Source organism: Sparus aurata, chromosome 18 (assembly GCF_900880675.1).
Source record: "Sparus aurata chromosome 18, fSpaAur1.1, whole genome shotgun sequence".
In the NCBI taxonomy this organism is placed as follows: domain Eukaryota; kingdom Metazoa; phylum Chordata; class Actinopteri; order Spariformes; family Sparidae; genus Sparus; species Sparus aurata.
In genome coordinates this window covers 1,584,239-1,611,416 of record NC_044204.1, presented here as the reverse complement: position 1 = coordinate 1,611,416, position 27,178 = coordinate 1,584,239, and the positions used below count along the sequence as shown (strand labels likewise).

Genomic DNA, 27,178 nt, shown 5'->3' with positions numbered 1-27,178 from the left:
GCAGGCGTTCGTGGAGCTTGGCTCCATCGATCAGGCCAAAGACCTGGTGAAGTTCCACGTCAACTATCCTCCAACTGTGAACGGACAGCAGATGGAGTTCAGGATCACCAACACCTTCACCTTCCTCCAGGTAGATAGATCATCCAACCAGCAGCTCCCACTGAAGGAACACCAAGGGTTGCTGTTTTCCAGCTCTCTGTCTGTCTGTGAGGTGTTGAGAGCAGAGAGAGGTTTGAATCCCTGCAGGTGACTGACAGAGCTGCTGACAAAAGTAATGACGATTGAATTGATTAGTTTCAACTGTTACAGTGTTGGCTGTCTGATGTCAGCTTGTTGGATGTGAATACTTTCTGCTTTCTTTCCTCTGACAGTAAACTGAAGATTAGAACAAGACGATTAATGAAATCAATAATCAGCAATTACAACAGTCCTTAGTTGCAGCCTTTGATTGAATAATTTTTGAGGAGAGATACAGTAGAATTAAATCAGAAATGTTATTTATTATTGTTAGTCAGCTGCTTCTGACTGCAGGTTGGTGTTTGTGTGTTCACAACACGACTGAAGAAACATCTTATCGGCTGAGCTGTTGCAGAGCTGTGTGATTGGCTAGCCTGTATTTATTAATCACCACGGTGAAGATAATGTACTTTAACAAGGAAAATCCTCATCGTTCATCTGACTTAACTACTAACCACTGAGAAACATCAATGTTTATTCTTGGCTGCTTACTTTCTTCTGGAGCTTCTTGTTGTTCTGGGTCGGACCGCAGTCTGTTGTCAGGCAGCCATTTTTCCCAAAAACTCCGCCGTTGCCATGGTCACATGATGCCGTCCTCACGTCTTCCGCAGGCAGGAAGAGGTGGGCGGCACCGTGGGCGGCGCACGCATTAGCTCATTAGCATTTAAAGGGAAAGGCACTGATACTGGCCACCTGGAGCAGGGCTGTAAAACTGGTGTTTCAAGAACCCTGCTGTGCTCAATCCTTCAGCTTTTTTCGACCAAAGCATGTTACTAACATTCCATTTAGACATCAAGGAACCATGTCAAGAAGCAGAAATGACCATAATATGGGACCTTTAAGTTTATAAAGAGCTTTCACTCTCGTGATCACAAACATTGATCTTGAGTCCTGAGGCTCTTCTGTAAAAAGTTTTATAATAAACAACCCAGCCCGCTGCGTTCTGCCTGCTCCATTCAAATCATGTTGCAGTGTAAAACTTGATACGTATTTTTCTAGGACACACCTTTAAATGTGGAAACAGGCATTTGTTATAGCTGTATCTTCATCTCCACCTAAAACAGCAGTCGAGCTGCCCTCTGAACAACCAGATGAAGTGTTGGATGTTTGACATGATTGTGTCTCTTCAGAGCCCTCGAGTGTTGAGTTTCGCTCCGGCTCCGACGGAAGAGAATGGTCAATCAGATCTGATGAGTGTGGTCAAACGCTTCGGCTCACCGCTATACACCCTGTTCCTGCCGTCCATGGTGAGACTCGTCAGTCTGTTCTGCTTCTGTTCGTCTGTAGGCTCTTCATGAAATGTGAATGTCTTGACGAGGTCGACCGACGTGAGGACAGAGAAACACAAGTTTTTTCTGATTGTTGTATTCAGACGCTCAGCCACACGTTACAGTCCAGCTGGACCCAAATACTCAGCCATCAGGACGCAGCTTTCGCCTTCATGTAGCTGGTCGGTCGACCTCATCAGGACAATTTAAAATTGCTGTTGCTTCACAAGAAGTGCACCTCGGGAGAAAAGCTCTCATCAAAACAAACACGAAACCTTCTAGAAAATGTCTTTTTATTCAAACAAACAACAACATGTCCGACTGAGTGATACACCAGTTATTCCCACTCTGACTCCCTGAAATCCAGAGTGAAGGAAATGGTATCAGCGCAGTCGTACTTAACAGGAAATCTACCGAATGAAGAATCTTCCAGCGCGTTTAACGTTATTTTTGATGTCTCCACGGCATCGATTGTCGAGACCAGAGGCGTAATGTTTTGTGGTTGTCTGTCTGTACGTATTTCTGTGGACACATCTCAGTGAAAAAGCTCCAGGATTTTTGATTTAATTTTGATTTGATCAGATTCAGGTCACTGTGACCTCACAAAACATGGTTTTGTCCTTAATTCGAGAATTCATACGATAATAATTCATATTTGGTCCAAACTGAATAAGTGAGACATTTCTGTCAGAATCGGACTGAATGAAATGTCACACCTGCAGATACCTCTGTGGACATCATGGACCTAAACTGGAACCCTCTGTTTCTAGTTTAATTGAGATTTGACATTATAATAATTTAAATTTAGGCAGAAAGGACGAGTTGAGTTGATGAAACACGAGGGCTGTGTCTCCGGCCTGTTCCAGTCTGAGTCAGCTAGTTGTGTAAAGTTATTCCTTTTATTAATAATTGTTTCATATCTCGTGGGATGATGAGAAAATCTCTTCAGCTCACAATAAAAATAACAAATCAGAATCAATAGTCATCAGAAACCAACTGAAGGAGCAACAAAAAACTTTTATTAACGACACACAAGTCTGACAAACACCTGATTTAAATGTTTTGAGTTAAACTGAATCAGCTGGTGAAGTCTGTGACACACAAGTTTACTGACACTATAAAACAAAGTTAGTCTGCATATAAACAAGTCCTTCTTCTGTTGTGTATCAGTAGTATCAGTACCACTCGGTTATGCAGTACTTAACTGTAACATCAGTTTTGTTTTTCAGGCGTTTGTGGAGATGAAAAACACTCCTGACGCTCAGAAACTGGTGGATTATTATTCCTCTAACACTCTGAGGATCAACAACGACTGCATCAAAGTCTCCTTCTCTGGAGAATACAAGAGCCTCATGTGAGTACCACACCTGACAGGTCCATCATTCTGATTCATTGATTATTTTTCAGTATTGATTCTTGCCTCTGCAGGCGGGTGGCATCAGCTAAAAGGTACGAAGAGGAAACGACGAAGAGGACGAGGAGCTCGAGCCGAGAGGAGGAGGACAAGACGACAGAGATAAAGAAGAGGAGGAGGACTACAGACCAAGAGGAGTCCAGCAGAGAGATGAAGACCAGATCAAGGTCCAGAGAAAGTTCCACTAAAGAGAAAAGGTCCAGATCCAGAGAAAGGTCCACTAAAGATAAAAATTCCAGATCCAGAGAGAGGAAGACCAGAACCAGGTCCACAGGAAAGTCTACTAAAGAGAAAAAGTCCAGATCCAGAGAAAGGTCCACTAAAGAGGAAACAGAAAGTTCCAGGTCCACAGATAAATCCAGCAGAGATGAGAGGACCAGAACCAGGTCTAAGTCCAGAGAAAAATCCAAAAACAAGTCCAGCATAGAAAGGCGATCCAGGTCCAAAGATATATTTGGTAGAGACAAGAGGACCAGAATCAGGTCTAAATCCAGTGAAAAGTCTGGCAGCAAGAAGAGGTCCAGGTCCAGGTCCAGGTCCAGAGAAGAGTCTGTGGTCTCAGTGAAAACTGAGCCAACTGGTGAGAAAACGTTTTAACTAAAACGATACATCAGAATGTTTTCACACATCGGGATCTGAGGAGGGTTAAAGTTCAGTCTGGTAGTCATGCTGGTTACTATGACGACCCTGTAATGTACACTATATAATCTATGCAGGACTCCTGTCAGTGTTTTCATATTATTGGATTAATTATTTAATTATAACCTTTATTTAAACATCAGTTTAACAAAAGTTCTACAGTTCTAAAGGACAGGATCTGAACACCTGAAACAACTTGTTACAGCAGGGACATGATGGACAGTGTCATCTAAACCATCAGCCGACATGATAATTCACTTCATGTCTTCACAGTCACTGAGTTCAGGACTGATCCAGATCCTGATCCTGTCAGAGAGTCCAAACCTGAGGCAGAGGAGAAGCAGCAAAGTGAGGAGGAGGCGGAGTGAGTTTCTTTAACATCAAAACTAACTTCTGTGTTCTACAGTCAGTCAGTCCTTCAGTCAGTCAGTGCTTCAGTCAGTCCTTCAGTGTTTCAGTCAGTCAGTGCTTCAGTCAGTCAGTCCTTCAGTCAGTCAGTGCTTCAGTCAGTCCTTCAGTGTTTCAGTCAGTCAGTGCTTCAGTCTGTCAGTGCTTCAGTCCTTAAGTGCTTCAGTCAGTCAGTCCTTCAGTCTTTCATTGTTTCAGTCAGTGCTTCAGTCAGTCAGTCCTTCAGTGTTTCAGTCGGTCAGTGCTTCAGTCTGTCAGTGCTTCAGTCCTTAAGTGCTTCAGTCAGTCAGTCCTTCAGTGTTTCAGTCAGTCAGTGCTTCAGTCCAGTCAGTCCTTCAGTCTTTCATTGTTTCAGTCAGTGCTTCAGTCAGTCAGTCCTTCAGTGTTTCAGCCAGTCAGTCAGTGCTTCATTCAGTCCTTCAGTCAGTTTTCTCATGAATAAAAGAGTGAAAGTTTACATCTTGAAGAGAGACTGAAGCAGGAAGTGAAAATGTTGCAGGTCTTCTGCAGAGGAGAGCGACATCGAGGGGATGGAGGTGATTGGAGAGGATGGAGAGACTCTGGAAGAGGATGATGTGGAAACTCTGGACAATGCTGAATTAGAGGATGAGGATGAAGCTGCAGAGAAAAACTCACCTGCCGAAGGTAGGAACTACAGAAGCTCTGAGGGGCAAGTGAGAAAATATTTTTTCCTGGTGATCCATTTTCAAACTCTGAATTGTTTTCTCTCATGTTTGACGTGTACGGAGTTAAGGAGGTGACACAGATGTGCTTAAAAAACAAACATGCACATGATTCACTCATATCTCTCTTGATTGTGATGCTCCGGCTCGTCAGTCAGCTCTCGCCTGTTGCATTTTGGAGCTTCAGGAGGAAGACTAAAGGAAGTTAACTTGTTTCTTTCTTTCCGATTCTTCCAAAAATAAAAAAAACAGCAAATAATTAGACAGTCTCGATCCACGATAACAGGCCTGTGTTTAACTAACTGCCACTGTTTTGACTTTCCACTCACACAGGGTTCTTGCACCATTTTAAAAGTCAAATTTAATGCTTTTTAAGACCTCAACAAATATAATTTAAGACCCAAAAATGTCGCAGCCTTGTTGAGACTCGGTTCCGTTTTTTTGTGTTGGTGCAGCCTTCAAACTTTATTCGAGTTTTTAAATTGTGCTGATAGGCCAAGTAAAACCGGACATATAATAAATAATGTACGCCACGCTTTTTCGCGAATATTGCCGTCACGTTTGGTGCAGGAAGCAGCGATAAAGACAGGCGATTCTCAACGAAAGTGCTTGCAAGAAGGAAATGTTTGCAAAACAATCACGTGACACCGCTTCCTATTTCCTATTGGTGGAAAAGTGCACCGTCTAAACCAATCAAAACACGGCATTTGGTTGCTAAGGAAGAGGGGAAAGTTGTGGGAGTGACGGCAGCAAAAGAGGGAGAGTGATATTGACGGCGATAGCGATAGTGATAGCGAGATTTGTGATATTTAGCGTGTAGTGTAGTGTGTTTAGTGTGTAGCGTAGTCGTCTTTTAGTTTTGTGTGCCAAAACAATGAGGCGACTCCTGAATGTGGAGCGGGCAGTGCAGCTCTTCTTTGAGCTGGATGGTCAGAGTCTGAGCCAGAGAGTGAGGACTCTGACGATGAAGTGGATGATCCAATGAAGAGAGAGAGCAAGAGGAGCCTCCGACATCCACACAGAACGCTCCTCGCAGGTCTGCACAGCGGAACGGACGGCGTATGGCCCGCCCACGAGATCCCGATCTCCGCTGGCTCAGGCAGAGACACGCCCTCGCTCTGAGCTCTGGAAGACAGCGGAGGATGCTGACGCTGCCCCAGCAGTGAGCCGGTTTCAGCCAAGGAGAACACCAGGAGTCCAACTAGAGACACTTTCCCCCTACAGTCCAAAAGACCTGTTCTTGTTGTTTTTTGCTACTGATACAGTCACTACAATCTGCAGCAACACAAACAAAAAGGCTGCAGAAAAAAAACAATTAGGGTGTAAATATAAGTGGACTAACGTGGAGATGGAAGACTTGTACAAGTTTTTTGGTCTCCTCGTATATACATGTTATTGGTGTCTCTGCCAAGTCTCTAAGATTACTGGAGACATAATCGCTTTTGTCTGTGCCCCTGCCAGCCAAAGTGATGTCCAGAGACAGGTTCAGATCCATATTATGGAACATCCACCTCAGTGATCCTGAGGAGGATGCACAGAATGAAAGAAAGAAAGGGACACCAGGCCATGACAAACTGTTCAGAGTCAGGCCCCTTTATGATGACATTCTCAGCGCCTGCCAGGCTTATGACCACCCGAGGAGAGAGCTGGCGGTGGATGAAAGGATGGTGGCAACGAAGGCAAAAACGGGCATGACACAGTACATGAAGGACAAACCGACGAAATGGGGGATGAAGCGTTTTGTACTGGCTGAGTCGAGCAGTGGCTACATCCTCAGATTTCAAATCTACACTGGCAAGACAAATGCTGCAAGTGAGCATGGGCTGTCTTACGACATGGTGATGCAGCTTATCCAGCCATCCTGTCTCGGTACTGGGTACCATATTTACATGGACAATTTCTACAGCAGTCCCAAACTGTTCATTGACCTGGCCGGGATGAAGCTTGGAGCATGTGGCACCTACAGAGACAGCAGAAGGGGATGCCCAAGAGGGAGGGCAAATGCTCTCACTAAGAAATGTGAAAGAGGATCAGTGAGATGGATCAGAGAAGGGCCCACTCGTCTTTGTGAAGTGGATGGACACGCGAGAGGTGTCTGTGTGCTCCACCATCCATACTGCGTTTTCTGGTGAGACAGCACAGAGAAGGGTGAAGGATAGAGCTGGACCCTGGGCTGTGAGAGACATTCCCTGTCCCACACCCATCACGGCCTACAATAAGAACATGGGAGGGGTTGACCTGTTGGACCAGCTCATCCAATATTACTCCACCCACAGAAAAACTGCGTGCTGGTACAAGACTTTGATGCTGCATTTCCTGGACTTTGCGGCGACAAATGCATGGAGATGAGCAGTGCCAGGCAGGTGCAGCCCATGACACACAAAGACTTCATGGTGGAGCTGGTGTGTCAGCTGTGTGGCATGGACAAAGGCGGGTGTTCCCCAGAGCAGAATAGCTGAACACGTCCCTGTGCCCATTGACAAAGTCACTGATCCTGGCCAAAAAGCCACAAAGGGCAGGCTGAGGTACCAATGCTGCCATCAGGTGGAGAACAAGAGGAGGGACACACCCTGGAGGTGTCAGGCCTGTGATGTGCCTCTCTGCCTTGTACTGGACAGGAACTGCTTTCTAGAGTGGCACAAATAATTTGGTGGCATCCTATTGTGGCACCTGATTGTTTAGTAAATAGATTTTTGTAAATTTGTTAAAAAATGCCTGAGGAATTGCCTGCATTTTAATGTAAATAGTTGTATATATCTTTGTTTGCAAAATTTCTACATAAGTTTTGAAGATTACTAATTATATTTGCATTCTAAAGCCCTATTCACACCAGACAAGTTACTGGAGACCTCCAGTAATTTGTAATAATTGCGGAGGTCGTCTGTGATCTTAATCCCGTGCGAATCGCCATGTCCATAATTTGTAAAGTAAAAATTCCACCACAAATTACCTACCATATTTCACCAAACACAGAGGTCATGTGATAATATTAGTCCCGTGCGAATCAGCATCGATCTGGGGGATAATGTAAGTAAATTCGTGTTAAAACACAGACTTCGCTTATCCCTTGCGAATGCGCCACACAAAACACAGACGTGGTGGGGTAATTTTTAAATCACTTGAGATCCCCAGGTAATACTAGTCCTGTGCGAATAGGGCTTAAGTGATGAAAAGGGTTCATTAAACATGTTTGTGGTTTTCACATTAAAAAATCTAACTTTTTCCTACACGGATTTTATGATTTTTGGGTGATTTTAGGTCCAGTGTGTTAAAACAGTATGTCAAAATGAAATAATAACTGTAAATTCACACTTGAGGTTGTGCTGAAAAAAGGACACCAAATAAGGCAAGATAAACAGTTTTCAAATCAAAATCAAAAACGGCCAATTATACCCCAGACCTCAGAGGGTTAAAGAACACACTGCATTGCATGTAGGAACCACACAGAATAATAAAATGATAACACTTAAAGCAGTCTTCATCATGCCTCAGAAGAAGCCATTTGTTAATCCTGCAAAAATACTTTCGTTAGGGACCTTTTTTTTTTTTTTCTTCAAATAAGGAGACAGAATCTACACAGACAAGGAGACAGAATAATAACAATTCCAACACTTAAGGCAGTCTCTACTGTAAATAAGCTCAATAATAAAAGTCCTCAAAACAGTCTTTCTCAAGCCAAAAGTTGTTTGTAGTTGGGCTCTACCACACTGCTCTCTGTGTTCCTCTTGTAAGAGTTCAACAAAATTCCAATTAACACTGGGCCCCATCCATTGACAGTGAGAATATGTTGTCCAGATTCAGCTCCTTTGTACCTTCCTTCACATATGGGGAAAAAGAATGAAAGAGGAAATGATCAATTCAATGTGCCAAGTAATCCAAATTAGGTTATGGGATGGTTCCATTAGTGTGATGACGATGACGATGATGATGATGATATTACTGCTACTGCTACTAATAATAATGGTTGTGCTTATATAGCAGAGAGAGATCAAAAACATCCATCAAAACCCCTGACAATTTAATTGTGATAATTGCACTTATACTTTTGTTATAATTTGTTATTTTAATGATTTATTGCTTATATATACATACATACAGGCATACAGATACAAAATCATTCTGTGTGTGTGGCCTATAAATATAATGGTACATTTAGCAAATTAGACAAATTAGTTTCTATAGGTTTACTGACGCGTAAAATCATGTATTCTGTGCTAAAATACAACATATCTAATCTGTATTTACAACATAGCTTGATTCTGCATCGCTATTTACAGCTCATTACCCCTTAAGTGAATGTTTGCTGTTGCTATGGCAACAAGTGACAGCCGACGATAACAGCTGTTAGCTAGATTTGCCCAACCGTCCTAACAGCAACCCATAAAATTACAAATTGCCATATTTAGACAAAATCAACAACAACTACCAACAGTTACACCCCTTAAACTCTGAGCTAATGTTTTGTTACCTGATAGACTGTCAATGACAAAACATAGACTGTGACCTGAATAGAATAATAGTATGCAATTTCAAACACAATCGTAACATAACTTACCTCATCACAGTATGGACAACCCACAGTACTGCCTTTTGGGTCTCTGGCGGTGAAATGAAGCTTTTCATAGCCGACTGAGAGGTGGCATCTGAATTTGTAACGTTAGGTCGTGCTGCAAACAATGCAGGGATTAGTCTGGCTCCACTGTGGCTAGTTGCCACCATGTACTGCTGGTGCTTTCCTCTTTTCATATGCGACTCGACAGCTTTGAGCCCCATGGTCCCTAACGAAAAAGTCTTTTTGCAGAATTTGCACATTGCCTCATTGTTGTTTTCAGCCGGCACCATACACCTCCTAAATACATCCTCTAAAATCGATTTGTCATTAACTTTGCACTTCCCCATCTTTAACCGCTTACCTCGACAACCGCGTAATGACGACACGCAGCCCGACATCAGTGTCTGTCGCTGACGTCGGGCTGCGTGTCGTCATAAAAGCTGGAGTTTATGACGACACGCAGTAAAACCGTAAAACGGCGAAGTTAATCGCGGAGTCTCATTTACTACACGGTCTTTGTACTAAGCCAATCAAACAAATACACACTATTAGATGTTTTACGGTGAGTCACTATGCATTCCCATCGGCATTAAATGCATGTCTGGAAATGTAATACCTACAGCAAATTTACGGTAAATTTTATACAATTTAAGACCTTAATTACCTGGATCTTAATTCAAGACATTTTAAGATTTTTTAAGGACCCGTGGGATCCCTGTCACAGATGTTCAGATTTTGGGCACACAAGTTACTGATATCTTTTTTCACTGGTCAGAATCCCACTTGAACCCGATCAGATCAGGCTTTTTTGTAAACTTCGCATTTACACCTGACTGAACAGGCTAAATTCTGCCACGCAAAGTGATGACACATTATTTATGCGTCACCACTGGAGTTAATAAAGAAGGAATTTTGGAAGTGGTCTGTTGGAAGCATTTCATTACTGGACACAGTGTTTGCGGTGGAGCCACATTCATTCCTATGAAGCTGCTTAGTGATGTTCTAAAAATAAAAATGCTCAACTTCCCAACTGTGAAAACATCTCGATTGCCGACCAAGCCTGTAACTTCCTGTTTAATGCCTAAGTTGTATGGCTAAGTTGAATAGAGATAAAATAATTACATTCTTTTCTGTAACAACGTGACATCATTGATGTAGAATGTGACAATTTACCTGCTACAGGTGCGTGGACTGTATGGGTGAAGTGTTATGGTGTGGGCACAGTGCCAAATATTAAATTAGACTGCCACCAGAGCACCACCTAGTGGTGGATTGTAAGTCCTTCGTCAGATATACTAAGGAGGGCATTGACCATAATTGTACCAAGTTTCATGTTAATCCACAGAGCCTTAGGGGCTCATGGGGAAGTAGTAACCTGAGTTTCATGTAAGTCGGACTCACCAATGTGGAGATATGCAACACTTCCTGTTTGAAATGAAATCTGCAGGAAGTTATTATTAAATAACTTGAGAATTCTTTGGAATATCAAAATTCTTTTAATAGCTTTTTGTCAGGAGGGTTCACAGATGCTGTGTGCAAAGTTTTGTGCAAATCGGTGAAATTGCCTGGGAGGAATTTGAAAAAGTAGGTTTGTGACATCTCTCTATAAAAGCAAGGAATCTCTGTCTGTCTGTCTGTCTGTCTGTGTGTTTATCAAATATCTCTGCGGATCAGGATCAGACTGACCTGAGACTTACAACATGGCTGCTGCGTGTTTCAAGGGTGTGCGACTTCGCATTTGTTTGGACTGCAATAACACCGTTAATAAAGTATTTCATAAATGCTTTACAAATTTGCGAGCATTGTCCACCGAGCCACCACAGTCACGTGCGCACCAGAGCCAATCACTGCAGAGCCCACCGCGACTCCCCACCTTAAGAAACAAGCAGATTTATACCTGCAGCTGCACGAGCTGGACCGGGATTTTGCCGGCGGTTCGGTCCCGTTCTGTTCGGTGCATCTAAACTGACTGTTGTGTATTAATGAGACTAAAAGAGTCCGGACCGAGTCTGTTCGGGTCTGAGGAGATCCGGAGACGCGCGAACAACAAAGTGGAATCGGAATCTGTGGATGTTCGTGTGTAGCTAGCTGCTAGCCGCTAGTTTCATGAATTTGCGAAAAAACGGTAGGAGGAAATGGGTGTGGCCTTATGACAAGATTCAGCACAATTCAGGGAACGCATGAATATAAGGTTTTTGATACGTTTTATCCACAGATGTGACTTGCAAAGTTTGGTGCAAATGGGTCAAATTTATATTTTTTTCACAGAGCAGGGCTCTACAGTGCAAGCATTTCACTCGCATTTGCCGCTAAAAAAAATGGATGTGCGATCCGGGAAAATGATTTCGGCGCACATTGTGCGGACAAAGGTCACAAGTTACTGTCACTACAATCCTCTGGCCACAACGCCCTAATCGCAGTAATTTTCTGTAATGACGCAACCAGTGTCATGCGAGAGGTGACAGGTCAACGGACTGTGGTGAAGTTAATTTTAGGTTGCATGTTGGCGGATATTCACACGGGTCCCAGCCGTGACTTTACTGAGGTTCGCCCAGTGTTAGCAGCAGGAGGACGGTAAGCTCACTTCCCAGAGCCTCGCGCTGAATCGCTGGAAACTGATTCAGGGACCTACGCCTACAAGACCCAGTTGCTATGGACGCTGCTATCATCACAAGCCAACAGAGGAGCAAGCGGAGGCGTTGTTACCGAGGACGAGTGGGGCTAACAGCTGGGCTGGAGGCAAATCCGGAGAGCACCGCTTCCCTTCATCCTAATTTCCAATGTCCAAAATTTACATGCAGTTGTTTTTTTTTATCCTGCACTATCCTGAGCCATTGAAACTAAATTTCGTTCCCATTGCACTGTAAAGTGTAATTCTAATGACAATAAAAGAAAGTCCAAATCATCAGTTTTTTTCAATATCTGCCATGTCATGTGGCCTAGTGACTCTAAACCAGCAGCAGATTGTATTAGTAAACTGGACGAATGAGACACACCTCTTTCTATCGTATTTGAATGCTTCGTCTATTTTATATGAATATTAATATGCAGAAATGATTTTTTTTCTCAATAGCTCCAATGTCATGTGACCCAGTGACTCCAAACTAGCATCAAATTGGTCCTAAGTGGGCACACCTCATTTTATTGTATTTTAGTGCTTCCTCTATTTGTGACAGAGGAAGCACTTGGACAACTGACATCCTTTGTATTTAGTACACATTGGATAAAAAATTAAATGAAAAAATGAAATCACTGTAAATTTAAGAAATTGTTTTGTGCTGCCTGAAATGAAAAAAATTAAATCAAACACTGTAAATCATTTTGTTTGTGCTGTTTATTTAAGTGTGAAATGTTTGATAAATCAATAAATAAATAGTCTTTGTGCTCCCAGATATTTTACTTTAGGAGCACATGTGCTTGTTGGGAAAAATGTCAGCGTAGAGCTCTGCAGAGCCTTAGTGGCTCATGGGGAAGTAGTCACCTGGGTTTCATGTCATTCAGACAGACCACTGTGGAGATATTCAACACTTTGTTTTGAGCAAAATGTACAGGAAGTTGTTATTTAATAACTTGAGTACTGTTTGGAATATCAAAATTATTTTAATAACTTTTTGTCAGGAGAGTTCACAGATGCTGTATGCAAAGTGTTGTGCAAATAGGTGAAATGGCCTGGGAGTTCCAAAAATTAGGTTTGCGGAAAAAAAAACGGTAGGTGGAAATGGGCATGGCCTATACCTCAACGTGTGGATCTAAGGTTTTTGAATGTGTGACAAAGTATATCTGAGTTACAAGCCAAAACGCACTTTCCTTGGTTATAGCGCCACCTAGTGGTGGAAATTGAGGACAACAATAGATTATGACATTTTTTGGCAGGTGTGACGTATATTCCAATTTTGGTGAGTTTTGGGGTATGTTCAGGCAGTGAAAAATGCGATCATTTGGGACGAAAAAGTTGTCATTGAAAAAACAATAGGGACCTCGCAGGTCGAAACCTCCTCGGCCCTAATAAATAAATAATCACTTGAAAAACAATAGGGACCTTGCAGGTTCCCTGCTCGGGCCCTAATAATCATTTGAAAAACAATAGGGACCTCGCAGGGTTTGACCTGCTGGGGCCGTAATAAAAGCTGCAAGCGGCAATGAACAGGCCCTCACAGTCCATGCACGTTGGGCTGCGACACCGTCGGAGGGCGAGCTCACCTGTTACTTGCATGTAATGTTGTAGTGTATGATGTGGAGAAAACAAGCAGTAGAATAGAATAGATCTTTATTGTCATTGTACAACGAAATTGCAGTAAACGTCATGTGAATCGGATGATGTTTGTCTTACTTCCTGTGTCCAGTGGGTGGCGCTATGGATATGACACAGTATTGATGCATAGAAGTATTAAGGGCGACAACCTCTTCATGCATGAGAAATTTGGTGTAGATGGGAAATTGTATGTTGAAGTTATAAGGAGTTGATTGTTTATGGCGAATCAACAAAATGGATGGCACTGCCCCCAGCCACCGGGCATGAGGTCTGAGGATGATACTTACTGAATGTGAAGACAGTGGTGGTAAATCTGTGGGAGGAGTTTGTCAAAGTACAAGGCATGGAAATGGGTCAAAATGGCGTGGAAAATCAAAATGGCCGACTTCCTGTTGGACTGAGAGCATGGGTCAGATGGGTTTGTAATGCGTCTGCTCATGATACATATGCATACCGAATTTCGTTCATGTATGTGTATGTAGGAAGTGTGATTGATTGATAAACTAACTTCCTGTGTCCAGTGGGTGGCGCTATGGATTTGACACTAGTTATGCATGGAAATATTCAGGGCGACACCCTCTACATTCCAGAGAAATTTGGTGTAGATGGGAAAGTGTATGTTGAAGTTATAATTACTTGATGCTTCATGGCGAAGTATTAAAAATGGATCGCACCATGACACCCACCACGTTTGACGTAGGCAAAAGCTTTCGATAACTTTTCATGTTGAAGGTCTGAGGATGATATTGAGTGAAGTGGAAGTCTGTGGTGTTCGATCTGTAGGAGGAGTTCATTTAAGTACGAGGCATGGAAATGGATGAAAATGGGGGTGAAATGGGAAGTTTGCAACACTTCCTGTTTTGAACCAAATCTGCAGTTATTGTTATTTAATAACTTGAGAATTCTTTGGAATATTTAATTCTTTTAATAACGTTTTTGTCAGGAGGGTCCACAGATCCTGTGTGCAAAGTTTTGTGCAAGTTGTTGAAATTGCGTAGGAGTTCGAAAAAGTAGGTTTGCGACATTTTGCAAAAAAAAAAAAATGGTAGGCAGAAATGGGTGTAGCCTATATCACGAGATTCAGCAGAATTCGGTGAAATGCATTGATATAAGGTTTTTGAATGTGCGACAAAGTATATGGGAGTTATAAGCCACAACGCACTTTCCTTGATTGTATCGCCACCTAGTAATGGAAAATTAGGATGCCGATAGATTACAACATTTTTGGGCAGGTGCGAACTATATTTCAAGTTTGGTGAGTTTTGGGGTATTTTCAGGCAGTGAAAAATAAGATGACTTGGAACAAAGACAAAAAATGAATAATCACTAGAAAAAGGTCACAGGTCAAGACCTGCTCGGGCCGTAATTAAATCAGATTTATAACATCCCCTCGTCTCTCAAGGCTTCTGTATTGAACACAAAACATGAAGCTGTGACAGATTTAAAGAAACTCTTGTTTGTTTCAGATAAAGAGGAGAAGCTGAAGGATAAAGAGGTTGATGAGGAGATAGTGGAGAAACAGGAAGCCATCAGTGAAAAGGAGCAAGAGGAGGAGGAACCTGCGAAGAAAGAGGAGGGGGAACCCATAGAGGAGGAGGAGCAGACATCAGAGACTCAGCCGGAGGACGATGAGGTTTGATCCTGAATGATTGATCATTGTTACATGAGTGCAGCAGCAGACTGGCACACGATCAGTTAAAGCATCTTGGTAATGAGTCAGCTCAAGTCTTTACTTTTGGCCCAAAATTCAGTTCGAGTTTTGTTTCTCCAAAGTGAATCTCTGAAAGCAGATCCAAAAACACGAGATCCTTGTCTAACTGGACTCTGGTCTGCAGGAGGAACCAGATTTCCCTCTAGACCTTGAGAACTGCATCACTCTGGACGAACTGGAAGAAGAGCAGACTGAAAACCGAGGTAAACCCAGAGGCCGAAACCTATAAAACATACTGATTCATGTTTTAAATCCTTCAGTTTGAGCTGAATGTTGTTTGTTTGTTGCAGATGAAGACGACCCAGATGAACCCAAAGTAAGGAGGAAATATTTAAGACTCCTTTTAATCAACAATTGAGTCATTCAGACCTGTTGTTGATCATATATTTTGTTTGTTTCCAGTCTCTGTCCGACCGAGTGATCTACTTCAGAAACCTCCCACGGCATCCCTATACCGACCAGGAGATCCTGAACCTGGTCAAAGACTTTGGAACACCGGTGCGATACTTTCACAGGACTGACTGTGGCGTGAGTTCATCTGCTTCTCTTCTTTTCCCAGCTCATCCTGAAACCTGTTAAAATCCTCCAGCTGGACTCTGATTACATTATCTGCAGTCAATCATGTCAGTGATTGTATCATCACCATCATCATGTTGAACAAAGTGAAAACTGGTGGAGGTATTCATGTTTGAAAATGACTTCCTGTTATTAATGTGAGGATTGTGAACATGACTTCCTGTTATTAATGTGAGGATTGTGAACATGTTGTCTCTGTTATTTTCAGAGTACACATGGACAGTCGGGTAATCAGAGTACATCTGGAGGATTTTATACCTGTATATAATAATATATATAATCATATTTTGTCTGGAGGTCAGTTGGTTCTGCAGTAGATGTTGGTAAATTTAGCCTCTCGTCACTTCATCTGCATCATTGGTGTGTTTCAGGGTTTCCTCGAGATGTCAACGTCTTCAGAGGCTCGGAGAGCCGTTAAAGAGCTGGGCATCAAATGTGTGACATTAAAAGGCTCCAAACTTGTCGTCCAGATGTCCACCAGATACAAAAGACTCAGCTACGGGTCAGAGTCTCGAAACTGTCTCCATTCAGTCCTGTTCACCCGTCACACATCTGTGGTCACTGACTGAATCCCTGTCCATCCTGTCCCCATAGGTTTTCTGACACTCAGGTGGTCGAGGAGAAGAGGGGCGAGCGCAGGAGTCGGAGCAGCAGGAGCGAGAGACTAAACAAGGACGAGTCCAACAGGAAGTCTGAGGGGAGGAAGGAGTCCTCGAAGAAAGAGTCAACACCTGAGAAGACTCCAGAGAAAGAGTCCAAGTCTGTAGAGGAAAAGTCTCCAGGGAAAGAGTCAAAATCTAAAAAGACTCAAAAGAAGTCGTCCAAAACGGCCAGTAAGAATTCTTCAGAGTCCAGAAAATCTCCAGAAAAGGAATCAGTTTGCAAAAACGCGTCCGAAGAGACCTCTAGAGCACCAGGAAATGAGTCGGCCACTAAAAAGACTTCAGAGGAAGAGTCGCTAGCTGAAACAAGTGAAGACGACAAAACATCAGAGAGAAAAGAGACTGATGAGAATGACTCGGTGCCTGAGGACAACGAGGAGAGGGAAGAGTCGGAGAGTCACAAGATTGACTCTCTGGAGATTCAGGAGAAGGAACAATCAGAGGAGGAGACACCAGGACCAGAACTGAGGGGTTCAGAGAGTCCAGATCAACCAGACTACACTGGAGATTCTCCAGAACCACAAACTGAACAGGTACACGCACCTTGAATGTTGTTGGCAGCTCTTGAACACAATCAAAGCTCACTAACAATCTGAACTCTGTTTTTAGAAGCCTGCTGCAGATTGGCTGCAACAACAGTCTGAATCTGCAGGGGGTGCTGCAGAGCTGCAGGAACCAACCAAACCTGTTGGTGAGGAAGTCCACCTCAACTGTTTGACTGAACCAGCAGCAGTGATGCATCACCTCATCATGTTGTTTTTTTTCTCTCCTGCAGGAACAGAGTTTGTTCGACCAGTCGTCGGTTATTTCTGTAACTTGTGTCAGGTGATCTACGCTGACGAGGACGAAGCCAAACAGCAGCACTGCAGCAGCCTGACGCACTACAGGAAGTACCAGGTAAGTGTTCAGTTTTCTGTCAGCCCGCTTGGCCATCTGCTGCCGATTGTTAACAAAACATTTGTGTTTTTCAGGAGAAGACAGGTAAAGATCCATGGATGAGCTGAACCCAATGAGGTCCTCCTCAAAGACTTTTCTCTGTTGGATTTTTATTTTACTCACATCTGGAGGAGGAACATCTGGGGCCTGTTTCAGGAAGCAAGTTTAACAAACTGAGTCAAAACCTGAACTCTGAGTTGACTTACCCTGTGAAGTGAAACTCAGAGTTAACATACTCAGAGTCGACTTACCTAACTCAGATCAGTTGTTCTGGAACTGAAAACTCAGAGTTGAGCTCGTGCCTGACGACTAGTAAAAAGCCATCACCAATGGAGCTCCTATACTGTGATTCACCATGGCAACAGGGGAGAAAACAGGAAGCAGACATTTTCTGGGGGAAAAAAAAGTAACATGGCTGCAGCCCTAATAAAAATCACTGACAGAGTTTTAGATGCGGTCGTCTTTTCATTTTGAATTTAACATCACTTTCTTTTATATTAGCCTGTGAGGAAGTGGTTGAATGTTGTTAAATGTTTTGTTTTATTTTATTTAAATCTGCTGAAAATAACATAGAACTTTATTTTATAAGTTTATTCAGTGAATATTTGAACTTGTAGTAGCTTTTACCACCAACAGTTTAACACACATCTGTGTCCTAACATCCTGCTGAGTAGATGAACATGAAGTGGTGCTCACCTCCACCACGTCCGACAGAGGCAGAGGAGCTGGTCCTGAGTCAGGTCGCTGGGTGACCAGAGGCTAATGGCGTCACTCACCCCCAGGACCCAACATTAGAGGCAGACACACACTTACTGTCTACAGATTGAACTAGAAGTCATTTAATCGTATACTCAATGCGGCAGCAAACTAGAAACACAGACTTTGAAATTACGTTGTTGGAAAAAATACAATAGGCTATACTGATGGTTACTTTTGTAGTTATCTGTGGGAAATAAAGAATGAAATGTGAGTTATTTCTCTTTTTCTGGCTGCTGGAAGGTGATTGATTAACCTGCTAAGTGATTAAAAAAAACAAAACCAGAGTTTAAGTTACCTCTCTTTCTGGAACTGAAAACTTAAGAGTTTCTCTCATCTCAGGGTTAACAAACTCAGAGTTTTCACAAAACCCGCTTTCTGGAATACCCCCCAGAAGTATCCAAACTTGAACCAAGCATCTGTTGATTTGATTACTTTGGTTCTGCCAGTGAGCACTACGGCAGGTTGATGGTTCAAAACCTGCCGTCACTTCAGAGTCCATATGTTGTTGGGCGACTGTCGATTGTAAAATGAGGAACTGACCCTGGAACTGAAAAGTTGAAAATTCTACAATAAAGCTGTGACTTTGGACTTAACGATGTTGAGTTTTATGCTTAAAAAACTGAAATTACATTTCAGTTGTGTAAAATCCTTCGACATCATATTTGAGGAAAATGTCGTTAACAGAAACATTCAGGCATAAAAACAAGAAACACATTCAGTTTGTTGTCCGTGACGATCAGAAGACTACATTAGAAACAAATGTTAAAACCAGTTTGTGGTTTTTGGAACTACTTTCTGACCAAAGCATGTATCCATCCGCCCAGCACTTTCTTGCCACTTGGCAGATGGAATCACTGTTTGTCATGAAATAGTTCCAGGTTTTTAGACAGACTGACACCGCAAACTTTTTCAGCTGTACAGAACCAGGCTAGCTGTTTCCCTCCATATCCAGTCTTTATGCTAACCAGAGTAAATTCAGACTCGACCCCAAAATGCTGAACTATTCCTTTAATCCTGTGGTTCTCAACCGGTGGGGCCTGCCCCTCTGGGGGGACGCGAGTAGGCTACAGAATGGGAGGGAAAACAAAAATCTGAAAAAAAAAAAAATCGCGAAAATTCCCCCCATGTCAAAATGCAAGTGGTTGGACTATTATAACACACAAACAAATCATCCTTGTGGTGACTTTTTTTGTCAAAAGCGACTCCCGACAAATCTAGTGACTTTTACTGGTGTTAGAGACTTTTTTAGTGTGCGCAGTTACTGTGCTCAACGAGCAGCGGGTGCTGCCGTGAGTCCCTCCCGCGAACAAAAGCACTCACAGGCGGTCAATCTCTCGTAGCCTCGCGCAGCAGTCCAGCCTGCAGTCAGAGCAGAGAGGAGAATCGCGGATGCACATGGCCGCCGGCGTACAGAGCGGGGTGTAAATGTACCGTATATTACCAAATAATAGCCAGGTTTCAATTAACCACAGGGTTCCCTTTAAATGCAGGGTGCAGGTGTATATTTTGATAAATAACCGCAGGGGAAACACCTGGGAAACACCCCGACGTCATCATCATGACGTCTACCGTCACGTCTCTTTAGGAGCGGCAGCCAGTTTTCTGTGTGAATTACATGAATTACAATTACTGCGCTGCCGCTCCTAAATAAATGCAGAGTCTAATTCTTTTTTTTTTTTTTTTTTTAATCGAGGAAGAAGACGTGACTACTGACACTGGACGTTTTTCTTCTTCGCTTTTTTAACGTGTTGTGCTTTCTGTCAGTCAGTATCACACTGATGATTGCCATGGCTCCGGTGCAGCAAAAAAAGAAAAAGTACGACTTGAAATTCAAACGTTCCTTCGTAAAATATGCAGAGGAAAACTCGGGAGAAGCAGCCGCTAGAGTTTCTCTGTCGACCCCAAGAGAGTGAGAGGTTGGTGAAAAAATCAAACTGAGCTTCAGCGTCTGTCCGAGGAGGACAGCAACAGGGCCAGGCTGCCTGCTGGAGGGAGGAAGAAGGCTAGAGAGGAGCTTGAGATAAACATGCGGGGATGAGTTATCAGCAAACGGGCACGACACGAGAGAGTGTCCCGCAAAATGATCAGGGCGATGGAGAAACAAATGTACGCCACCGTGAGTGACAGCAGAGATGAGGAGTTTGCAGCGAGTGCTGGTTGACTGAATCGTTTCCTCCGCCGCAACAACTTCACTTGCAGAAGGATGCCAGAGAATTCACCGAGAAGCTGGAGAAGTTTGTGACATTTTCATCCCGGATTTTTTGTGAGGAAGGAATTAAACGCCTGTCCCAAATTGCCGCCTGGTCTGTTAAGTGAGTGAAAGGAAAGGAGGGGGCCCCAACTGCAATGAACCAGCTTTGGGGCGGGCCCAGCTTGCAAAAGGTTGAGAACCCCTGCTTTAATCCAACACTCACATGTCCATCTGTCCAAAAACATCATGACTGCTGAATTCAGTGTTTCAGTTCAGATAGATGAATCAAATAATACATTCAGGAAAAAAAAGATGGTCAGTAAATCATCAGTCACTTATTTGAAGCAACAGAAGAATCAATAATTTCTTTTGTCAACATTTTAAGACTTTTTCACAAAGTTCTGATCAATTATGGACCCACATGATAGTTGAAGCTCACTTACAGCCAACGTCCGTCCACAAACACCAACCGTTTCCATGGAACAGACACCCAAGTGTTGGACTTTTCTATTCATTTTGTTTTCACAGTCCGGCTGCAGCAGCTAGTCATTCACATCACAGACTGACACGCTTCACCTGCGTCTGATTCGTCACCATAGCGACAGCTCTGACAGTTCACATTGTCTATGTCAGATTTTAACAAACTGAAATCGAACTCAAATTTTTAAAAATCCCACTCGTCTTCGTGAGCTGTATGAAATCAGTGTTCTCATGCTGCCATCTTCTTCCCCTTCTTCTTTTCTGCTTTGGTCTGCTCCTTCTCAAGATACTTCTGAAACGAGGAAACGATGGGTTACTTTCACTTGTCTGCGGCAGGTGTGGTGCCATGTGGGCGGAACTCTGTGGAACAATGTGGGTGGAGCTGAGTCTCACCTGCAGCTTGTCGTAGTGTGCCTGGCTGCTGCAGTGCGTCTTCTTTGCCGTCTCTTCGTTGGAGTAAAACAGGAAGCAGACACGGCAGTAATAACCCATCTTCACATGTTCAACACCTGCACAAACACATAATGTTAAAGTGTTCACTGATGACAAAGATTATTTGTGTTTATTCTTTAGGTTTTTACACAGTAGATAAAACAAAAAAAAACTCTTGATAGCAGTGAATTATTTTAACTGCTGACACAAGTTTATTTTACTTCTGTTCTGTTCACAACTCTTGATGTGAAAGAATTTTAGTGACTTTTATGATCACTTGTTAATACGACTCCTGAATGCTCGTCCGTAAACAGATTTAATAAAGTTATAAAATTGGCTTTGTGTCCTCCTCAAATGTAAAATGGATCAGAGACGTGTTTGACAGACGTTTTCTCACCGATGGGGCTGTCTGGGTCAAAGGGCGGCAGCGGCAGAGACGCCGCGCTGGGTTTGTTTTCAGCTGGCGGGGGTGCCTCCATCTGTCCGTTCTGATTGGTCGATATCTCCATCAAATTGAGCTGCTCCTCCTGTTTCAGCTCCTGCAGCCCAAAGGAGCAGAAATCAGCTGACTGTAGATCAGTTGCAATCATTTCTGCGCTACACATTTAGCCTCATCTGTTTAATGTTAGCATGCTTATGCCCTAAACTAAGATGGTGGCATGTTCGCCTCACACAGCTGCTAGCATGACCATCAACGCTGTTAAAAAGTGAGCTGAATGAGCCGTTAGCAGCTCCTGCCTGCAGTGTACTCATGGATGTAATGGATTACTTTGAATCATGAAGATTCTCAGGAGAAGGGTGTGGATCAGGGGTAGAGCCTTGTTATTGGAAGGTCGCTGGTTCGATTCCCCTGGTCTGCATGTCAAAGGTGTCCTTGGGCAAGATACTGAACCCAAAACTGCTCCGACACCTTGCATGAGACCCATCAGTGTGTGAATGTATGTATGAATGACTAAGTCACTTTGGATAAAAGTATCCGTTAATGTGAATGTAAATGTAAATGAGTTCTGAAGGGTGTTTTTCTTGGATTTCTAAGTGGATTTGTGGACTTTTATTCTGGAGAGATAGTTAAAAACATGTCGAGTGTTTGGACTATCAATAAAGTGCAGTATAAACAGGAATGTTCATGTGACTCACCTCCTGGCAGCTCTTCAAGTTCTGATCACAATCTTCAGGAATCTTCTCTGTTTTCTCTTCTCTCTTCTCATCGACGCCGCTCACATCAGAACTCTGCACCTCTTCCTCTTTCTTCTTCTCCTCTTCCTCCTTTAGTTTCTCCTCTTCTCCTCCCTCCTCCTCCACTTCCTCCTCTTTGGGTTTCTTGGCTGGAGGTTCTTCGGAGTGTTTGGAGGGCTTCGGTGATGTGCTGCTGTTCTCTCTCTTGGCAGCACTCGGACAGCGATGTCTGAACAACAACAATAGTTTCACAAGTACAGAACTCTGAAAAAGGAGGACTGTGAAAAGAGTTCACCACAGAAGAAGATACCCACCCGTGTTTGAGCTGTCGGTATTTCCTGCTGACGTAGATGGTCAGACGTTTCCCGCTCAACTTTGGTGGATTTCCTTTACAGTGTTCAGCCATTTTCTCTGCTTCCTCTGCGTTCTCCATCTCGATGAAACACTAGAGACAGAAAACATCAGTCTGACACACTCAACACACACAGAGCAGTCCTTGTTCTGTTCAGGACTAAGTTAGTCCTGGTTTTTGTTCTGTACTTCTCTCTTCAGCCTGTTGGTGAAATACTTCTTGACTCTCCCAAATGGCTCGGCCAGTTTCAGGATGGCGTCGTCTGAGAATTTACTGGTGGGGATCTGCCCGACGTAGACCACCTTGCTGGACCCGCACTGAACAACAGACACAGAAGAGACGTCAGGACAGACTAAGACCATTATATTACCATCTATGACTTCCTGGAAACATCGATCAGTTATTTGAATGTTTTTATTTGTCCTCAACTCAAAGATCTTCCAGCTGGCTTTAGGAGACTTTGTGTTGAGAGAAGAGCGGCAACCTTTTATCACTTAGTTGTCAGATATCAAATTTATCACCGACTGTTCCGATAACCGATCTGATCAATGAGTATTTTTTGTAATAACATGGCTCCTGTGCCTTAATCTTCTATCTTACAGTTCTGGTCCTGTTCTCAGCTCACAGAGATCTGTTGTTCTAGAATCTACGGAACCATGATGAAGACCGTTTCACCTGATGAGCTATCAAACATGATGGCATTACAGTTTATTGTAGTTATGTGTTGAGACTCATCGTACATATATTATTGACTCGTCGATGTGAACCAACATGTCAGAACTGTACCTACACCACTTTCCTGCTCTGTCTGATATTTCATCCAATCTTCACCTGTTTTAATTTATTTGGGGCATCATTTCCTGTTTTTCTGTTATCTGCTACCAAACCTTTGTAGGCATGGCCTAATGCTACAGGGACATCGTTACTGTGGCGTGTCTTTAATGTTGTTCCTGTGGCAACAAAATTCAGCAAAGATGTCCATGAAAAAATTATAGGTGGAGCTGAAGATCAGCAAAACACTGCTGCACAAACTTTAATTCATTTATTCATCTGACTGTTCACTGTTCACTGTTCTGGTTGTGGACAGTCAGTATAATTACAATAATATCATTCATCACAAGATATGATCAAACCAAAGTAGTCATGTGCTGTTGGTTCAGGATGTATACAGTATCTCACAAAAGTGAGTACACCCCTCACATTTTTGTAAAAATTTTATTTAATCCTTTCATGGGACTGAAGAAATTACACTTGCTACAAACGCTACAATGTAAAGTAGTCAGTGTACAGCTTGTATAACAGTGTAAATTTACTGTCCCCTCAAAATAACTCAACACAGCCATTAATGTCTTAACCAGTGGTCTCAAACTAAACCAGTAAAGGGCCACTGTGGCTGCCGGTTTTCATTCCAACCAAGCAAGAACACACCTGACTCGTCTTATTCAATCAACTGAATTGTCTTTATACAGTTGATTTGTTGGATCAGGGTCAGTTGATTGAATAAGTCGAGTCAGGTGTGTTCTTGCTTGGTTGGAATGAAAACCTGCAGCCACAGTGGCCCTTTACTGGATCAGTTTGAGACAACTGGTCTAAACCGTTGGCAACAAAAGTGAGTACACCCTAAATGTCCAAATTGGGCCCAATTAGCCATTTTCCCTTCCCGGTGTAATGTGACTCGTTAGTGTTACAAGGTCTCAGGTGTGAATGGGGAGCAGGTGTGTTAAATTTGGTGTGATTGCTCTCACTCTCTCATACTGATCACTGGAAGTTCAACGTGGCACCTCACGGCAAAGAACTCTCTGAGGATCTGAAAAAAAGAATTGTTGCTCTACATAAAGATGGCCTAGGCCAGTGGTTCTTAACCGGTGGGGCCCGCCCCCCTGGGGGGGTGCGGACACTCTCCAGGGGGGGCGGGAGTAGGTTACAGGATGGGAGGAAAAAAATAAAAATCACGAAAATTCCCCCCATGTCGACATGCAAGTGGTTGGACCATTAAACACACAAACAAATCATCCTTCTGGCGATTTTTATGTCAAAAGCGTCTACCGACAAATCTATCTTTTACTGGTGTTACTGGAAACTTTTGTGGTGTTTGGAGATGCTGACTTGAAAGCACGTATCACTCTGCAGTTACTGTGCTCGACGAGCAGCGGGTGCTGCCGTGAGTCCCTCCCCCGTCCAAAAGCACTCACAGGCGGTCAGTCTCTCAGTACCTCGCACAGCAGTCCAGCCTGCAGTCAGAGCAGAGAGGAGACACACAGCACTCCGCGTCCAGGCTGCGCATGGCCGCCGCCGTCCCAGCTCAGGCTTACAGAGAGGGGTGTGAATGTACCTTATATTACCAAATAATAGCCGGGTTTCAATTAACCACAGTCCCTTTAAACGCAGAGTGCAGGTGTATATTTTGATAAATAACCAAATAAATGCCGGGTCTAATTCATAAATTTTTTTTAAATCAAGAAAGAAGACGTGACCACTGACACTGCACGTTTTTCTTCTTCGCCTTCTTCACGTATTGTGCTTGCTTCCTGTCAGTCAGCATCACATTAATGATCGCCATGGCTCCGGTGCAGCAAAAAATAAAAAGTACGACTTGAAATTCAAACTTTCTGTCATAAAATATGCAGAGGAAAACTCGGGAGTGCCGCTAGACGTTTCTCTGTCGGCCCCAAGAGAGTGAGAGATGGGCGAAAAAATCAAACTGAGCTTCAGCGTCTGTTCGAGGAGGACAGCAGCAGGGCCAGGCTGCCTGCTGGAGGGAGGAAGAAGGCGAGCGAGGAGCCTGAGATAAACATGCGGGGATGAGTTATCAGCAAACGGGCTCGCCACGAGAGAGTGTCCCGCAAAATGATCAGGGCGATGGAGAAACAAATGTCCGCCACCGTGAGTGACAGCAGAGATGAGGAGTTTGCAGCGAGTGCTGGTTGGTTGAATCGTTTCCTCCGCTGCAACAACTTCACTTGCAGAAGGATGCCAGAGAATTCACAGAGAAGCTGGCGAAGTGTGTGACATTTTCATTCCGGATTTGTGAGAGGAAGGAATTAAATGCCTGTCCCAAATAAAGGCCTGATCTGTTCAGTGATTGAAACAAATAAATGCCCAGACTATTATTTGGTATTTTACGGTATAATAATTCTCCTGGCCGAGGAGAGAGACATGCAGCACAGTGCTCAGCTGCAGACACAGCAGAGAGGTGACGAGACGTGACTCATCATGACTGACAGGCATCAAGGCCACTCAGCGTCACCTTACCGACCCGCCCCCAGATATTTCATTCACAAAAACAGGGCCTGTGGCAATTCTGGACAGCTGTTTTTGTTTTGATTTTTCTTCTTCTTCCTTCATGGGCCCCTGACGGCGCGCGCGTGTGTGCGTGTGTGCGTGTGTGTGCGTGTGTGTGTGTGTGTGTGTGTGTGTGTGTGTGTGTGTGTGTGTGGAGGGGGGGGCGGGGGTAGTAGAGGGGGAGGGGGTAGAGGAGGAGGGGGGGGGCCCCAACTGCAATGAACCAGCTTTGGGGGGGACCCAGCTTGCAAAAGGTTGAGAACCCCTGGCCTAGGCTATAAGAAGATTGCAAACACCATGAAACTGAGCTGCAGCACGGTGGCCAAGACCATACAGCGGTTTAACAGGACAGGCTCCACTCAGAACAGGCCTCGCCATGATCGACTCAAGAAGCTAAGTGCACATGCTCAGCGTCATGTCCAGAGGTTGTCTTCGGAAAAATAGACATATGAGTGAAGCCAGCATTGCTGAAGAGGTAGAAGGGGTGGGGGTCAGCCTGTCAGTGCTCAGACCATACGCCGCACACTGCATCAAATAGGTCTGCAGAAGGAAGCCTCTTCTAAAGATGATGTGCAAGAAAGCCTGCAAACAGTTTGCGGAAGAAAAGCAAACTAAGGCCATGGATTACTAGAACCATGTCCTGTGGTCTGACGAGACCAAGATAAAATTATTAGGTTCAGATGGTGTCAAGTGTGTGTGGCGTCAACCAGCTGAGGAGTACAAAGACAAGTGTTTCTGCCTTACAGTTAAGCATGGTGGCGGGAGTGTCATGGTCTGGGTGTGCATGATTGCTGCTGGCACTGGGGAGCTACAGTTCATTGAGGGAACCATGAAAGCCAACATGTACTGTGACATACTGAAGCAGAGCACGATCCCCTCCCTTCGGAAACTGGGCCGCAGGGCTGTATTCCAACATGATAATGACCCCAAACACACCTTTAAGACGTTCACTGCCTTGCTAAAGAAGCTAAGGATAAAGATGATGGACTGGCCAAGCATGTCTTCAGACCTAAACCCTATTGCATCTGTGGGGGCATCCTCAAACAGAAGGTGGAGGAGCACAAGTTCTTTTCCATTTAACCCTTTTTAGAATTAAATTGTGGAGCTAGGCTCACAAACTGTGTTTCCAAATTTCTGTGTTCAGGATTTAATGGGCGGGTCAGAAATC

The 27,178-nt window shown here is 43.6% G+C and overlaps 2 protein-coding genes across 7 annotated transcripts in view; one reads left to right on the top strand and one right to left on the bottom strand.

Moving 5' to 3' along the window:
* matr3l1.1 (matrin 3-like 1.1) overlaps positions 1–18,690 on the top strand; it is a 42,605-nt gene extending 23,915 nt beyond the window's left edge. The window contains exons 8-22 of one of the 3 annotated variants that reach the window (XM_030395899.1): positions 5–130; positions 1,302–1,484; positions 2,735–2,859; positions 2,934–3,499; positions 3,832–3,922; positions 4,466–4,611; positions 14,920–15,086; positions 15,289–15,367; positions 15,455–15,480; positions 15,567–15,692; positions 16,112–16,242; positions 16,335–16,935; positions 17,012–17,093; positions 17,178–17,299; positions 17,374–18,690. In XM_030395899.1, coding sequence (XP_030251759.1) covers positions 5–130; positions 1,302–1,484; positions 2,735–2,859; positions 2,934–3,499; positions 3,832–3,922; positions 4,466–4,611; positions 14,920–15,086; positions 15,289–15,367; positions 15,455–15,480; positions 15,567–15,692; positions 16,112–16,242; positions 16,335–16,935; positions 17,012–17,093; positions 17,178–17,299; positions 17,374–17,406 — 2,604 coding nt within the window. In that variant the 3' untranslated portion in view covers positions 17,407–18,690. Of the gene's footprint in view, positions 1–4; positions 131–1,301; positions 1,485–2,734; positions 2,860–2,933; positions 3,500–3,831; positions 3,923–4,465; positions 4,612–14,919; positions 15,087–15,288; positions 15,368–15,454; positions 15,481–15,566; positions 15,693–16,111; positions 16,243–16,334; positions 16,936–17,011; positions 17,300–17,373 lie in introns of all 3 variants that reach the window. The other 2 variants (XM_030395897.1, XM_030395898.1) reach the window with 2 other exon arrangements.
* A 1,913-nt stretch (positions 18,691–20,603) lies between these two features.
* Positions 20,604–27,178, bottom strand: part of matr3l1.2 (matrin 3-like 1.2) — a 30,920-nt gene continuing 24,345 nt past the window's right edge. For all 4 annotated transcript variants that reach the window (XM_030396502.1, XM_030396501.1, XM_030396504.1 and 1 more), the window contains exons 17-22: positions 22,917–23,045; positions 22,691–22,821; positions 22,338–22,605; positions 21,598–21,739; positions 21,162–21,277; positions 20,604–21,060 (exon numbers count right to left, since the gene is read on the bottom strand). In XM_030396502.1, the coding sequence (XP_030252362.1) occupies positions 20,998–21,060; positions 21,162–21,277; positions 21,598–21,739; positions 22,338–22,605; positions 22,691–22,821; positions 22,917–23,045 (849 nt within the window). In that variant the 3' untranslated portion in view covers positions 20,604–20,997. The remainder of the gene's footprint in view (positions 21,061–21,161; positions 21,278–21,597; positions 21,740–22,337; positions 22,606–22,690; positions 22,822–22,916; positions 23,046–27,178) is intronic.